General features: G+C 54.1%; 1 protein-coding gene across 1 annotated transcript; it reads left to right on the top strand.

Moving 5' to 3' along the window:
* The first annotated feature begins 2,347 nt into the window (after positions 1 to 2,347).
* On the top strand, positions 2,348 to 15,986 carry TACR2 (tachykinin receptor 2). The gene is made up of 5 exons (XM_058544368.1): positions 2,348 to 2,900; positions 7,335 to 7,529; positions 11,015 to 11,168; positions 12,394 to 12,590; positions 15,776 to 15,986. Exons 1-5 carry the CDS (start codon positions 2,509 to 2,511, stop codon positions 15,984 to 15,986), a joined length of 1,149 nt encoding a protein of 382 aa, XP_058400351.1. The 5' UTR covers positions 2,348 to 2,508.
* The last annotated feature ends 1,090 nt before the right edge of the window (positions 15,987 to 17,076 follow it).

A 17,076-nucleotide genomic window follows, 5' to 3' on the forward strand; every position in this document is an offset into this window, starting at 1 on the left:
CAACTTCCTCCTCCGCCCGCCCCTGCTTCCTTCCCTCCCTTCCCTAGATGTGGATCCCAATACGCCTCTTAATAAACATCCTGCTCTCTCAAGTCTGAATCAGAGTCTCTTCCCAGGGGTACCCAACCCGCGCCATCAGCTCAGCCCATTCAGCCAGGACCAATGGGCAGCCTTCCCCCCTCCACTTCCTGGCGGAGGGGCCTTCCCATACACGGACCTCGAGGAGCAAACTGGAGTCCTGATGTGTCCATAGGAGCTAAAGGAATTTAGAAAATTTTTTTTCTCTTTTAATCAAAACTAGCCTTCAGGACCATTGTCGAGCGACAGACTCAGCAGGTCAGCTCTGAGCAGCAAGGCCTATCAGCAACCCCTTTGTCAGGGCGGCCCCCACCCTCTCCGTCCATGAGGCTACAAGAGCACAGTTGGAAAGCTTCAAGGACACATGATTTAAGGGGGAAATAAAAACTTCTAGATCTAATAGCTCCACAATATAATCCCCATGACATATACAATGGTGGTGGCGGGATGCTGGGCGGGGAGGAACGTGTACTATTCTGGGCTTCTATGACTGGTGACACGCTCTTAGGTGTCCCAGCCCTGCACTGTGCTCACACCTGAAGCTCAACGAATTCCGCTGCCTGGGAGTAGGACGCAGAAGAGCAAAGAGAAGGTTGTCTTGTGCTGTGTCCATTTCTACACATTCTACCTCTAAAACCCTGGCCAGCGGAGCATGAGACAAACAAGCCCAAAGTTGAGTGGCTGCTGCAGCTGCCAAAAGAGATCAAAGGCGGAGGGCCCTTCAGGGAGGACAGGCATCCAAACAGAGGCTGGTGGCCCGCTCCAGAGAAGGAACAGCCTCCGCCCCACCGCCTGGCAGGGGCTGGAGCAGTCGTGTCTGCAGCCGACTCTGGGAGGGCAGGAGTCCCAAGGCCCCACAGGACACACCCCTACAGGGGGGTAGGGGCCCAGGGAGCAGCCCCTCCCCGAGGAGCAGGGCTGGATTCCCAGGAGACCAAGCACACACGTCACTCAGCAGCACAGCAGGGCCACCAGTGCTGGTGAATGAGAGCCTTCCTCGGCTTTAATGATGGACACAGCCTGCCCTTCTGAGCCTGCCCCACCTGGAGGGTCCACACACCCACAAGTGTGCCCAGGTGTGCACAGGCGCACAAGTGTGTGTGTGCTTACACACGTCGGCCACGCACATACAGTCACTCAGAAACAGCATTGCAGCTTCAGGTGGTGCCTGGCACACACGTACACAGTCAACGACCAAGAGCACTCCGGCAGACAGCCCCTCAGGCTGTCTGGGGCTCACGGAAGAGGCAGTGAGCCCCGTCCTTGTCCCAAGACAGTGGTTCTCAAAGTGAGGTCCCTGAACCAGCAGTATCAGCATCACCTGAGAACTTGCTGGAAATGCTTTCAGTTCTGTCTTCCTGCTGCAGAGCCCGGAGCCGTTGGGGGGCAGGGGGGTCTCCCGTGGACTACAACTACCTCTCACAATTTTTATGTGCCCGTCCCTGTGCTAAATAGCCTTTACGTATATTATCTCATTTAAACTCACAAGTATACTGTGAGATGTGTACCGTATTGTCCCTATTTTTTTAGGTGGGGGAGCCGAAGCTCAGAAAGGTTAAGAGACTTGCCTGGAGTCACCAAGGCCAATTCAAACCCTGTCTGGCCCGCAGGCACGTGCTCCTAACAGCTCTGTAGCTGTAGCTCTCAGCTGAATGTAAACACCTCCCCGCCAGGACTGCGCCCTCCGGGCCAGCCCCGCCCCAGCGGCCCCCTGGTTCCCTGGGTCTCTCCCTGCCTCAACAGCCAGTTCAAATCTTTCCTCAAGAGACTTGGCTGGGCCATCCAAGCAGAGGGTGGGATGGAGGGCAGGAGCCAGAGCCCCATCCCGTGAGCAGGCAGCACCTCTGCCAAGGCCCTGCCCCGCCCTGCGCTGGAGAGCAGCAGGGAAGGCGGTGGCTCCGGGGGCTAGCAGCCCAGCCTGCACCCCGAGGCTGGAGAGGAGGCTGCTGCGCAGCTGACCTGTGGCTCCACGGACCGCTGCTGTGCCTCATCTGATCTGGAATGTTTCCTGAAGAGCGTTAGGAGGGACCTGGGTTTGAGTTCTGGCTGTCACCACCTTACTGAGTGACCTGGGCCAGTCCCCTCCTGGAATCTCTTTTTCCATTTCTGCAGTGAAGAGGTTGACTGATGATTTACAATGATGTTTCCTGCTCTGAAACTCTCTTGGATTCTAGATTTCCATGTGACATTGGCGAAGTCTGGCCGGGGCATGGGACTCTGAAAGGCCAATGGCTCCGGACCTGGCTGTCCGCTCAGCCTAACTCATCTTTGCTTGAGACCTGGGAGTGACCCCCGGCTCCCCTGACGTGCCTGGCTCTGCCCCTACTCCCCTCTCTCCCTCACACTCAAGCACCAAAGAGGATTTCTCTTCTATAGCACATCTGAGCAGGGCCCCAGGGCCCGGGAGGAGCCGAGGAGCAAGAGGCAGCCATGGGGGCCTGTGCTGTTGTGACTGACGCCAACATCTCATTTGGCCTCGAGAGCAACACCACAGGCATCACAGCCTTCTCCATGCCCGCCTGGCAGCTGGCACTGTGGGCCACAGCCTACCTGGCTCTGGTGCTGGTGGCTATGACGGGCAATGCCACGGTCATCTGGATCATCCTGGCCCATCAGAGGATGCGCACCGTCACCAACTACTTCATCGTCAACCTGGCCCTGGCCGACCTCTGCATGGCCGCCTTCAATGCCACCTTCAACTTCGTCTACGCCAGCCACAACATCTGGTACTTTGGCCGTGCCTTCTGCTACTTCCAGAACCTCTTCCCCATCACGGCCATGTTCGTCAGCATCTACTCCATGACTGCCATCGCCGCCGACAGGTAAGAGGGGGCAGCGGGGAAGCTGAGGGGAGCCGTCTCACTTTGCTGGGGCCCAGGAAGGGCTGGTGACTGGCCCACAGTCACAGAGCAAATTAAGGATAAAATCCAGGGAATTGCCTCCCAACTGATCGTGATCCAAAACTACGCATCTGGAAGACGGGGGCTGTGGAACTGAAGCAGGTGAGGTTAAGGTTAGACACAAGGAAGAACTCTGCACTAGATGGTTGTTCAAGGCTGCAAGGGAAGAGTGGCAGTGTTTTAGGGATCTTCTGGAATGTTCTTCTCTGGAGTTGATCTCTGTGTGGTGTCTTTCTTTTACTGCAGGAAATTGCTTATATTGTTTTCCTATTCCTAGATAGATTATATGGGCGGAAATTTAATATTGCATGTAGTTACCATATAATTACAATGGGGCCAATTATTTTCCCGATGCTGCTCTCAGGGGCTGTAGACAGTGACCCTCTGTTGAAGAGGGCTGGGAGGGGTGGAGGAGTGATCGGTGGGCAAATCTTGAGTCCTTTTAAAGCTGATTGGGACAGGCAGGGCCCAGTTTCGACAAGGAAGGGGACTGTGTGCCCCTGGGAGGAGTGTGGCTAAGACAGCAAACAAAAAGAGACAGAGGAAGACACCAGGCATGTGTGGGAGGTGGGGTGGGGGACCAGGGACCCTCGGAGATACAGACTCCTCGTCAAGATGGTTCGATGGGGCGAGGTCCCCTTTTGTCCCCCAACAGTCTCCATCCCAACCTAACTGCCCCAGCCACCTCACCCACAGCAGCTCACTTCTCTATTCTTGACTGTTTTGCTATGGAGTTTCCCTGAAGATTTCAATTGAGAAATTTATTTCTACTAATTAAAAACAAAAGAAAGTTTGAAAACCATTCATCTGGACCAAGCTTCTAATTTTGCACCCAAGGAAACCGAGGCTAGAGATGGGCAGGATGGCCCGAGGTCAGCCAGCCGGTCAGGGGCAGGGCCAGGTGCCTGGAACTCCGACCCCCTGGCTGTCAGCACAGGAGCATCTCCTTCATCTGATCACAACACCCTCCACCACTCAAAGCACCTTAATACCCCCGGATACTCTGCAAGTCCCACTAAGGTTTTCTTCTCGTTCACTCAACAAATATTTGAGTGCTTCCTCTGTTTCAGCCACAGTTCCAGGCACTGGGGAATATACACCAGTGGAAAAAATAGTCCCTAAACCATGGCCTCATGGACTTCCATTTTAAAGGAGGGGGTTGAGGGGGATGGACTGTAGAGGGCAGGGTGCGAGCCAGGAGGAGGCAGGAGGCTGTTGAACAGTAACCCAGGTGAGAGAGGATGGTGCTCAGGTCAGGGCAGTCACAGTGGAGACTCGTCCATTCATTTCTTCATTTCCTCATTCATTCTTGCGTTCAGTGTCTACTATGTACAGACACTGTTCTGGGCCTTGGGGAAAAAACAGATACAGATGTCTGACCTGGTGAGAATTCAAATAATGCACACAAGAATAAATAAGTTATACATTGTATTTTGAGGTCATGAGTGCTCTGGAAAAATATTAGGGAGGGGAAAGGGGATCCGAGGTGCTGGGGTGCGTGGTGGGGTGGGGACAGGTTGTGATGTTAGGTAGGGTGTCAGGATCGGCAAAGACAGGAAGGAGAAGAGACAGCGAGTCCCGTGGGCTCTGGGGAAAGAACGTTCCAGGCAGAAGACGCAGCGGCAGCAGGCCTGCGGCGGGTGCGTGGCTGGAGTGTGTGAGCGGCAGCAGGAGGGCCGTCCTTACCTAGACAGGGTGGAAATGCTCCCAGGCCGAGAGTTGCCGCTCACTTAATGCCCAAGGCCCCGCCCGAGGCGTGAACTTCCTGCTCAGGACGAGGGCTAACTAAAATGTGAGGCCACGACCTACTGTCCTGGCCTTGTCCCAAGGTTCAGATTAATCCCAGGAGGAAGGTCCAGAGGTCATCTAGGACCAAAGCCATTTCTGGTAAATTTAAAGGAAATAAATAAATAGGAATAATCACGCTTTCAAATCCCGAGCCCCTGCTGCCTGCAGACACTTCTCAAGCATCTCATTTGCTCTGCACAACAACCCTAATGGCACAAATTACTATCACTCCATTTCACAGAGGAGCAAACGGGGGCCAAGAGAGCGTAGGTTGCTTGCTCGAGACCCTACTGCTGGAAAGCCGTGGAGGCAGGATTCAAACCCAGATCAGTCTGAATCCAAAGTCCCAGGCCTGCCCCTCCATTGATAGGATGAAAAGAAAAGCCTCCTCTTTCCCACCCCACCTCCTAGGACAGCAAAGGTCCCTAAGCCCCCAAGTTGACCCTCTGGTCACCTCATCCACTGTGGGGGTACAGGCGTGCCCAAGAACCTTGAGGAAAGTGGCCCACTCCTCTTGTCCTGCTGAGGCACTCGGCCCGGGTCCAGACGGTCGAGGGGTAGAACTAGCCCAGGGCTGGGCCACAGCCATGGGAGAAGGTCCTGTGACGAGGAGAGAGGGGGTCAACAATCATCGAGTCCAGACATGCAGGACCTGCGACCACGGACTATGGGCAGGAATCCGAGGGGTCATGGACTTGTGTGGGGGGAAGTCACAATCACAAATGTAGGCGGCACACCCTGGTTTGCTGGGACTCCAGCAGTGCCTGGGACTATGTCACCAATAGAAATTGGACACTCTGGCTGTGCAGGAATCTCAGAGTACCACCCACACTCGTGACTACTTCAAAACGACCACAGTTTCCGGACCTGCTGCTAGGTCTTGTTGTTTAGTGAGTTGATAAAGAAGCACGGATATTACTACGTCCCAAATTTATTTTATATCTAGATAACTGTATTTCAGTATAACTGGTTGTCTTTATAATCCTGCGTATTATATGGGCCGGCCCCCGTGTCTTAGCAGTTAAGTGCGTGCGCTCCGCTACTGGCGGCCCAGGTTCGGATCCCGGGCGCGCACTGACGCACCGCTTCTCCGGCCATGCTGAGGCTGCATCCCACATACAGCAACTAGAAGGATGTGGAGCTATGACATACAACTATCTACTGGGGCTTTGGGGGAAAAAAATAAATAAACAAATAAAAAAAATTAATTCTGCGTATTATAATTTGCTCATATAAAAACCTCATTCTGAGGAGGGGTCTGTGGGCTTCACTGGGCAGCCAACAGGTCCATGACACAGGAGAGCCCCCCATCTAGCCCCACACCCTCCTTCTTCCAAGGAGGACACCAAAGCCCCAGGTCACAGCACGGTGGAGGCAATATGGGGGCAGAGGTGGGGCCCCCGTCTTTGGTGGATGGAGCCCTTGGGTTCCTTTGACCTTGGGGAAGCAGGCGGCTGCCCACACCTCCCCTTCCTCAGTCAGGGCCCTCGACCCATGAGGCCTCAGCCCCGCAGTGGCTTTGGGAGTCCTGAGAACAGAGGGGAACTACACGACCTGGGTTCAAAACCAGCACTGCCTCTTGCAAGCTGTTTCTTCCACTTCTCTAAGCCTCCATCTCGTGGGGTGGAAAACGGAGAAAACAGCCCCTCCCCGAGGTAACTCGGTCACAAGACACAGGAGTGCCAAATGGCAGCTCAAATCCCCACAGGTTCCCCCAGAGAGAGGCAGGAGTGGTGGAGACCAGCCTGCCCCTGGCTGACTCGCCCGAGGAGGTGGCCTTCCACTTGGATGTTAATGAATCCAGAGAGGAAGGAGGAATTCCAGGCAGACAGGGAGGAAATGCCCCCTCAGAGGGTCAGACATGCAAGGCTGTTCCATGATCAGAGTGAGCCAGGGAAGGTGCAGGAAGCAGTGACACAGGAGCTGGGAAGTGCATTGGCCACGTGCAGAGGGCCTTGAAGGCCGAGTTGAAAGGTTTGGGCCTCCACTGTCTAACAGTGTAACCACAATCATAGGTGCCTATTTGCGTTTAAATTAATTAAAATTTAAAATTCAGTTCCTCAGTCATATTAGCCATGCTTCCAATGCTCATAGCCACGTGTGTTAGTGGCTACCAAACAGGACATTGCATACATATATAGAGCACGTGCCCATTGCAGAAAACTGGTGGGCAGCGCCGCACTGGGCTTTGTCCAGGAGACTGTCGGGCTCTGCCAAGGCTTCTGAACAGAAGAGGGAGCGGCGTGGGGCTGAGGGGCTCGGCAGGGCTGAGCTTCAGGCGAATACCAGGAGACGGACCTCCAGTGTGGCCACTCTGTTCTCCTGTGCCACCTGAGAGCACATCCACGCTCAGAGGGAGGCGGTGTGGTGGGCGCCTGGGCTGGGGTTGAGGGCACCAGCGTGCTGTGTGGCTGTGGGAGGGTCACCATCCCAGCTGGCTCTCTGCAGGTCCCCCGCAGCAGTGTGGGGAATGGGGCTAGAAGGTGTGGGCCTGGGGCGGGGGAGAGAGGGGTGGGGAGCTGGTCCCACGGGAGGGTGCCCACTGTTCACACCGCCCTCTGCTCACAGGTACATGGCCATCGTCCACCCCTTCCAGCCACGGCTCTCAGCCCCCGGCACCAGAGCAGTTATTGCTGGCATCTGGTTGGTGGCCCTGGCACTCGCCTTCCCCCAGTGCTTCTACTCCACCGTCACCACGGACCAGGGCGTCACCAAGTGTGTGGTGGCGTGGCCTGAAGACAGCGGCGGCAAGACGCTCCTTTCGTAAGGCTTGGGGAGTGGGGGAGCATGTTGTGTGTGTGCACGTGTGTGTGTACACATGTGTCTGTGAGTGTATTGGGGATTATGTGAGCACATGTATTGACTAAAAGTAACACTTAGTACTTACTAAGTGTCAGGCTTCTTCGAAGCACTTTACGTATATGAACCCATCTAATTCTCCTAACAATACAGGCTATGTATTATTATTATTCCCATGTTTCGGATGAGGAAACTGAGGCACTAAAAAATTGTCATGTGTCCAAGACCACACAGCTAGTAAGTGGTGAAGCGAGGATGTAAATCCAGGCAGTCCTGCTTCAGAGCCCAGGCTCTTCACCACTCTGCTACTTAAATAAGGATGCGTGTGTCCTTAAATGAGGACAGGTATGCGTGCACATGGGCAGGCGACGCTACACGTGCAGGCATGCTGCCCCCACTCGTGTCTGTGTGTGTGTGTATGTTTGTGGGAGTGTGTGTGCACACAGGTATGTGTTTGGGAATGTGTGTGTGTTTGGGGCAGGGTGTTGTAAATGCTCAGGCCACAGAGGGTCAGGGTATTGAGGCAGAAAGAAAGGGCAGCTGACAGAGCCTGAGATGTTTTCAGGAGGACAGCTGGGGCCTGCCTCAGGCTGAGATGGGCACCTAGGCCTGGGAGGTGGGGGAGGGGGTAGAAGCACTCAGGCACGGTCCAGCCACTGTGTGACCCTGGGTAAGTCCTTTCCCTTTCTGGGCCTCAGTTTGCCCAGCTCTCAGGGCGTGGCTTCGTGATCCGCAAGCATGGTGTGGTTGGTTAGTAGAGGATAAAGAATTGATTGAGGTTTTGGAGTCAGTAGTCAGGTAGGAGTCCTGCTCTGTCCCCTCCTGGGTGGCGAACCCTTTGTAGTCACCTAACCTTTCTGACCCTTTGGTTCCTTCTCTCTCAAATGGGGATTAGTAAGAGAACCTTGCTCAAGGGTTGTTGTGAGCACACAAGAGAAAATGTACGTGACGCCTTTAGCACCGGGCCTGGCACAGAAGTGGTACCCAGGATGTGGCAGTTTAAATAGAGAACAAATGAAACCAAACCTGGAGGTGGCAGCTTTAGTCCGACAAAGGCCCAGCTGCCCCAAAGCATGAGGATGTACCTGCTCGGAGCTGAGGACCGCCAGGTCACCATGGCAACACAGCCCCCACTCCCGCCTCCTTTAACACCTCCCCCAACGTCCACCCCTACCTGATCTCCATCTGTCCAGAGCACCGGCCAGAAGGGGGCGGCGCTGCGGTCTTCAGTGCTGGGGAAGGCCCATTCCTCTGAGAAGCCTGTTCCTGGGGACTGATGAGTTTCAAGGGCCGAGGTCTCTGCCCCCACCCTGTACCCCACCTTCTCAGACGGACTCACTGTTCGAAGGGCGGTGTCCTTGTAGGGAAGCACCCGGCTTTCCGGCTCAGGGAGGGTGGAGCGCAGAATATTTCATGACTGGCCACTGGGGGGCGGTGTTTCTCCACCTTAATACAAGCTTTTCTCCCTGGGAGGGGGACCAGTAAGAACTTAGGGTTCCAAGCACCAGCTCTCTGGGGATGGTGAGTCCCAACCCTGACTCAGGCAACAGGGAAAAACAGGATGTCAGAGGTGGGCTGGGAAGTCTATACTTCGGTGTTAGAATTCTGAGAGGATCTGGGGAAAGCCTGGTTTTACGTGTGAGAATGTATTATTTGTTCTTGAGTGGGGAAGCTTCTGAGACCTAGACTGGGGACTCCATCCACACAGGCTCACATCCTGCGTGTGTAGGAATCTGATGAAATTACAGATGCCCTCTCCAGGTTAAAATGCACATACACCCCCAAAATCCAAATACAGAACAGACAGTGCAGGCTGTGAGAGGAGGCACCCCTGATTTGGGAAGACCCTAGAAGATGGTCCCCAAGGCTCCTTGGCGCTTCCTTCTGTGGAGCCTAGCCCTAGCCCAGAGTGAATTCCTATCCTGCACCACATTCCAAGGAAAGAACGAGGCAATAGAGAGATGTCACTCGTATTGGGGAAGGATCTTAGTGATTTCCTCCTCGTTTTACAAGTGGGGAAACTGAGACTGGGGGAGAGATCTGACTTGCCCCAGGTCACTCTTTAAGTTAGAGGCTGGACATGAACGCAGTTCTTCTGACTCCACTGGGCTGAGCCTCAGTGAAAGGAAATCGTTTGGGTGTTGATTAATTCTGCAGCGCTGAGTCATATGACACAGACCTCCTGTGCCTCTCGGAGCCTCAGTTTCCCCCTCTGGACACTGAGGCAGGTGACCCTGCTGATCCTCAAGGTCTATTTAGCTCAGACACTCTGTGACTTCACAATGAAGGGAAGGTGACAGGGGCCTGGCGCTCGCTGCTCCTCCCCCCACTCACCTGCTCCACAGTAGGACCAGATGAGGATCAGGGCATCTAGGAGCCCCCACACATTTTGTAATTAGCATGCTTGCCAAAAGAGCAAGCAAGCAGAATTCTAAACACAGGCTTTAGGGAAGACATTTGTTGGAGCCACCTGTTCCTCTCCCTTGGGTGGCAGAGCCTCTTGAAAGGGGCCCAGCAGGACTGGCACTTGGTGGGTGGGGGTGGGGGGTTTGGGACACCTCAGCCTTCCTAGAAAATGGTCACATGACAGGGCCAGGGGTCTCAGGCCCATTCACAGGATGCTCCCGCCTGGGCCCTGTTGGAGAGCAGCTGCAGCATCGCTCAGAAGCCAAATGGGCAGCACCCATCTCCTTTACACCATCTTTCCAAAAGGAAATGAAATGGCCTCAACACAGCCTGGGGTGTCCTCCATGGGACCTGGATGAGGAACCAACAGTGGTGTTCTGGGCTGCTTGCTCAAAGCTGGTGTGAAAGAGTGTCTGCTGACACGAGCCGTGTGCCCAACCAAATGCTGATGGGCAGGAAGAGATGACCCAATGGCATGTATAGTGTGGTGCATTTCCACTGCTGCATTCCGCGATAGGGATGTTGGTGCAGAATGGAACCACATCCACTCCAGGAAATCTATCTATCCAGACAGATGCAGATATCAATTATATACATCATCTATCAAATACATATGTGTATTTGTATATTTACAAATGTGTATATATATATACACACATATGATTCTGGAAGAAAATATTTCCAATTGTTAATAGTGGTGAGGATGGGATAAGTAATTTTACTTCCTCCTTTGTGCTTAATGGCATTTTCAACTGTAAACCAATTTTTTACAAATTTTTTCATTCCTATTTATTTTCTTTTTTGGTACTTTATCAGCTGGAAGGACACAGGGCTAACGCTGTTTCCCTTTTGCGGCAGGGGAAGCCCTCTTTGGGCACACATGCTAGCCAATGTTGCCTTTATTATCATTTTTTTCTTTAAAACAAACCAAGGCCTTGAGAGGCGGCTCAAGGTCGCCCATGGGATCCGGGTGCCTGAGCACTGGTAGATGCCAGAGTCACCTCCGGGCCGCCCCGTGCCCAGGCCCTTGGCTTTCCCTCCAGGTACCACCTCGTGGTGATCGCCCTCATCTACCTCCTGCCTCTCGTGGTGATGTTCATTGCCTACAGCATCATCGGCCTCACGCTCTGGAGACAAGCGGTCCCCGGGCACCAGGCGCACGGCGCCAACGGGCGCCACCTGCGGGCCAAGAAGAAGGTGGGCATGGGGGGGGCCGCAAGGGGGTGCTGTGGAGGACAAGATCCAGCCATACCTTGCCTTTGTCCCAAGTGTCTGGCCAGAGTCTGAATTCAGTCTTCCCGGGCGGGCGGACTTTAGTCTTTGGCAGAATACCGAGTTAAAGGAACTTTTCAGAATGTTAGGAGAATTGGGGAATCATAAAGCCCCAGAGAATTTCGGATACCTTCAAGAATCTTAGAGTGATAGAATCTAAAATCTTAGACTTTTTGAGTAATCAGAATGTTGAATTTAAGAAGCCTCACAGAACCACAGGAGGCTCCTAGATAGAATCTGAGGAGAATTCTTAAAGGCTGGAACTGCAGACCCCAGAGATCGTGGAGACCGGAGTGTAGTCCAGCTACATTGTCTGTCCCCAGTTTCCAACCGAAGTAGCAGTGTCCCCCCAACTCCCTACCATTCGGGGCCCCCAAGGGTCCTGATATACTATGCTCCAGACTCCCTCCATTCTCTCCACATCAAAGCTTATCTCTTCCGTTCCCCTTTCCCATTGGCGACCAGTGGGTCGATTGTATCAGGTATCGGGTCAGAGTCTCGGCTTCTCCTCTGCTCTTAGACGTCTTTCACAGGGTGGTTCAGGGAGTAGTAGTTGGATATGGGACACCTTCTGGTGTCCCTCCTCATGGAGAGCTGGTCTCCATTTGCCATCCTTGGCTTGCCCTCCACCCCTCACGGGGTACTGGCCATGCTCGAGGGTGCCTGCAGAGACCAGGCCGCGAGGGGGGAAAGGTCAGGGAGCTGGCCCCTGGGCAGAGGCTGGGGTCCCCGGTTAGAGCCTCACTACCTATGGATAGAAGGGCTGTGGCAGGCACAGATCCCAGGGAGAGGGGGGCATGGGACCCCATGGCTGGCACAGGGGCTCCTCTAAGGGTGGGGTTAAGAGTCCATCCACTCTCCAGGGAGGGGAGCTGTTGAGTGAAGGATCTGGGATGCCTTTTAGTGGCCACTGAGCTGGGCTTCGAGGAGTGAGGACTTCAAAGGAAGGACAGCAATGTGGGCAGAGGGACCAGCCTGAGCGAAAGCCCCAGAATGGAGGGCCCAGGAGTGTCTGGGCAGCAGATGCTCCAGGGCACTGAGGCCACAGGGCTTCCCGGGCTGGCATGAGGGGTGCCCCGCTCCCACCATCTGGAGGATTGGGGCGTGCGGCCTCCAGGCTGAGGAGTGAGCTGCACCTCTCCCGGACCAGATCGTGAAGACCATGGTGCTGGTGGTGGTGACGTTCGCCGTCTGCTGGCTGCCCTACCACCTCTACTTCACCCTGGGCAGCTTCCAGGAGGACATCTACTGCCACAAGTTCATCCAGCAGGTCTACCTGGCGCTCTTCTGGCTGGCCATGAGCTCCACCATGTACAACCCCGTCATCTACTGCTGCCTCAACCACAGGTGAGCCCTCACCCGGCCCTGCCCTCAGCCCCATCTGGGCCCCTACACAGCTTGAGCCTGTGCCCCTGTGCCCCCAGCCCCACGCGGGATTGCCATCCTCACAGTGAGCCCACAGCACAATCCGCCCTCTGGTCCGGGCCTACCTTGAGCCCCACCTCCTCCTCCAAGCCTTGGCCCATTGCCCAGGCCATAGCTCTCACCGTCTGTCTGTCCTGCTCTCTCTTCTGGGGCTACATCTGGGACAGGGAGAAGAGAAGGGAGGAACAGAGAGATGGAGGGAGGGGGAGACAGAGAGAGGCAGAAGGACAGAGAGAGGAAGGAAGGAAAGAGCCAGGGAAAGGAGGGGGGACATTTTTAAGAGCTTCCTGCAGTGCGGAAGAACCGAGGACTGTCCTTGGGCGAGGTGAATGCACCAACCCCAGCAGCATGAAGCACGCCGTCGGAGGCCCGCGGCCAAGGCTGGAGGGAGGCAGGCCGCTCCCTGGGAAGATCACAGTGCGTTTCCTGCCCTCGGAGGGCGGTCAGGGCAGCTGAGAAGTGACCTTGGCAGAGACAGCGAGAGGAAGGAGCCGAGATCTCACTCTTCCCTCAGACACCATCTGGTTCTCCAGCCCTCGTACTTCTGGGGAGGTGGAGTCCCAGAGAGGGGCTGCATTTGCTCTGGGGCACTGGAGAGGTGGGAGGTGGTGGGCCGGGCGAGAACCACAGCACCCAGGAGTCCTGCCTGCAGAGCAGGCCGTTCAGCCTCAGAAAACCCTGAAGGTGGGGCCAGGTCAGACATGAGAGCTGGACCCCGAGTCCTGGCCTCAGCAAGACAGTGATGTGGGTGAGGTTGGCCCTGGCTCTCTTTGTTCGTGCCTTTATCACCTCCCCGCCCATGGGTCCTGGCCACTCATAATGCCATTAGGGTCTGTGTTGCTCAGACATCCCACCCACCCGGGCAGGCCAGAAGGAAGTAAGAGAACTATGATTTTTTTTTTTTTTTTTTGGAGTGTTCAATGGGTACCAGAACCCCCACTTGTTTCCTGAGAAGTAAGTAGATAATAGGAGGGAGGGAGGTGTTGTCCCCATTTTACAGATGAGGAAAGTGAGCCCCAGAAAGGAAGACTCCTAAACTCGTATAGCAAGCAATGGAGCCAGGATTCCAGCTGTCTCCAAGGCCTGTAATCTTATCCCCACATCACACACGTCTCTTGCATGCAGCTTGTAGGAGTGAGAGCTTGGAGATGGGGACTGTCACATCAGGGAGGGGCCCCAGCCCTGTGTCTGTGCACTGGTCACTCTCCTGCTGCCCAACAACACAGTCCCTGGGCGTCTGAACAACACCCCAGGGCTCTACAGGTTCCTGAAATAACTTCAGAATCATTCAGTGTTTGATGACACTAGCTCTGAAGGAGGGCTGTTGCTTCCGGAGGAATCTTCATTCATTCAGAAAATGTTCACCACGGGGCTGTGTGCCTGGCACTGTTCCAGGCACTTGAGTTACACCAGTGAACAGGAACAATGATCCCTTTCCTCAGGGAGCGGACACTCTCATGGGGAGAGACAGACAGAAAGCAAACATAAGGAGCAAATGAATCGCACAGCGTGTTAGGTGATAAGTTCTATGGAAAAAAGAAAAACTAGAGCCGAGTAAGGGAGCACAGAGGCACCGGGGGAAGTAGTGGGCACAGGGTTGCAGTTTTACAGGATGGTCAGGGGTACCTTATTGAGGAGTCTTTTGAGCAAAGACTGAGGATTGAGTGGGCCGTCAGCTGTCTGGGGAAGTGTTCCAGGCAGAGGGAACAGCCGAGGCAAGGGCCCTGTGGTCAGGGTGAGGACTTGGGCCGGTGTTCTGACATGAGGAGCCCTGTGGGGCTCTGAGCGGGGGAGACACACGCTCTGACTTCCCTTTTAAAAGAATCAGTCCAGCCGTTGTGTTGGAACTAGACCACAGCGGGGCAAAGGGAGAAGCAGGGAGATGGTTAGACTAGGGCAGTAATCCAGGCAAGAGATGGTGGGTTTAAACTGAAAGCAGAAGTGGATACTGCTAAGGTAGAGCCAACAGGATTTGATGGAGGGGAGGTGGCATGCGAGAGTCAAGGATGACTCCCAGATTCTTGGCCTGAACAAATGGAAGGACGGAGGTGTCAGCTGTCAGGCACTGCGATGGGGACGACTAGGGATGGGCGTGGGAGGATGATGGCGAGCTGGGGCTGGGACACGTTGAGTGTCCATTAAGCTCCCATAAGGGAGGCATTTTGGAGCCACACTGGAATCTCGTAGAGCTGCTAGGGGAGGAACCAGTCAAGCCTGCTCTTCTGGAACATGGGAGCTCTTTCTCTCTCTGCTGTCACACAGGGTCTCATTTATTTCTGCTCCTCTCTAACAGGCCAGCGTTCTCTTTCCGCCAGCCCATTTCCTCCACTCACTGCCTGCTTCCTCACGTGTGGACCCTCAGTGCTGCTATAGAGTTTTTTTTTTTTTACTTTTTTTTTTTTTGTGAGGAAGATCAGCACTGAGCTAACATCTGATGCCAATCCTCCTCTTTTTGCTGAGGAAGATTGGCCCTGAGCTAACATCCGTGCCCATCTTCCTCTACTTTATATGGGACGCCGCCACAGCATGGCTCTACAAGCAGTGCGCCAGTGCATGCCCAGGATCCGAACTGACGAACCCCGGGCCAGCGAAGCACAGCGTGCGCACGTAACCGCTTGCGCCACCGGGCCGGCCCCAGGAGTTATTTTTTAAGCAAATGTACCAAAACTTAGTAGTTCTTCGTGTATATTTTCTTTCAAAGCAGTCCCCTTGGAAGAGCATCCTTATTCCACCCAACATTGCCGAAGCCCCAATTTTTTAAGACTCCTCTTTGAATACTCCTTTAGAAGCCAATTAACAAGTCAAACAAGAAAATCTGTTGTTTCTTTTTAGTTGTACTTGGTTTCTTCGCGTGTTTGTAATAACAAATGGTCTAATTCAGCTTAATCACCCACTTCAGTCACTAGGCTTATTTCCAGATTACTTCCGGCTGTTTCCAAAAATCAAATCCACTAAGAATGTGTCTCTCCAGAGGCCCTGAGCTCTTAGGAGTAAAGCAGCGACTTTCTTCTGGAGGGGAGATGGGCTCCTGGAGGTGGGGGAGCCACATGACAGCTCCTGTAACTGTCCCCTCACCCCCTTGCTCAGGGTGACCCTCCATCCCCCAGGTTTCGCTCTGGATTCCGGCTTGCTTTCCGTTGCTGCCCATGGGTCACGCCAACCGAGGAGGATAAGCTGGAGTTGACTCACACTCCATCCCTCTCCATGAGGGTCAAAAGGTGTCACACTAAAGAGATTTGGTTCATGGCCGGCGACGTGGCTGAGGCTGCCAACGGGCAGGCTGGAGGGCCCCAAGATGGGCTGCCTACTGAACCTTGAAGCCTTACGCCTGGCTGCAGGGCGAGGCTTAGCACTCTTTGAGAAGTAGCCAGTCGAGAGGACCAGATCTGAAAGTTTGGCCCATGTCTCACCCTTCAGCACATCAACGGAAAAACAAGATGGGCCAGGAATTCTACAGTGGACGCTGACTCGAAGAGGACCCAGCCTCCCTCTCAGACAGCGCTTCAGGGGATCCAATAAGACTCAAAGATGACAGTGTGAGCTAACGCGTATCTAATCCAGGAGTTGCAAGCTCAAATGCCTTCCCAGGGCATACAACATAATGAGTAAATTGGATCCAGTATAAAAAAACTGCAAATGTGAAGATAGAAGGCAACTCACTTGCAGTTGGGGTAACAGGGAATGGTGGGGACTGTGGCAAACTGGAGGGCATAGGCATCCAAAGGGGACAGCAGCTGATCAGCTCTGGACAAATGTTGCCACGTAGTAATGGGAGCCCATTATTGCCAGGTCTTCTAAATCTTTAAAGAGAAGCCAGAAGTCCAAATTTGTGAGACTTCCAGACTTGTTAAATTTGGCTCACATTTTCATAAACGTTGGTAAACCAAACACCTGTGGCCAAAATCCAACCATGACACTGATTCATTTTCAGGATAAAGACACAAGGAGGGAAGCTTCTTATTTTGCAAAGCCCATCACCTGTGAGTCAACCTAAGGCTTCTGTGCCTCAGCATCTAAGAACTCAGATCCAGCCCAGTGTAGATAGTGGTTAAGAGTCAAAAGGACCCTCACCTGTGTTGCCTCAGACAAGTCACTCTGACCCTCAGCTTCTTCCTCTCCCAATGGCAAAACTATCTCACAGGAATGCTGTGAGGATGATGGAAGTGATGCCTATAAACTAGCAGGCCAAACACAGGTTAAGTGCTTAATAAACAGCAGCCATGATTTTTATTACTACCACACCAGCCCTTTTACATGACTGCCTCCTGCAAGTCAGCAGCACAGCTTACTGCTCTCAGCAAGGCGACAGGCAGAGAACCCAACTGTGCCGACTCCCAGACAGCTCCAGGCCTGGCCCAGTCCACCCCAAGGGCACATCTCTGCCTACCTGCCAACTCACCGTCCACAC

This window comes from Diceros bicornis, chromosome 6, assembly GCF_020826845.1.
Source record: "Diceros bicornis minor isolate mBicDic1 chromosome 6, mDicBic1.mat.cur, whole genome shotgun sequence".
In the NCBI taxonomy this organism is placed as follows: Eukaryota; Metazoa; Chordata; class Mammalia; order Perissodactyla; family Rhinocerotidae; genus Diceros; species Diceros bicornis.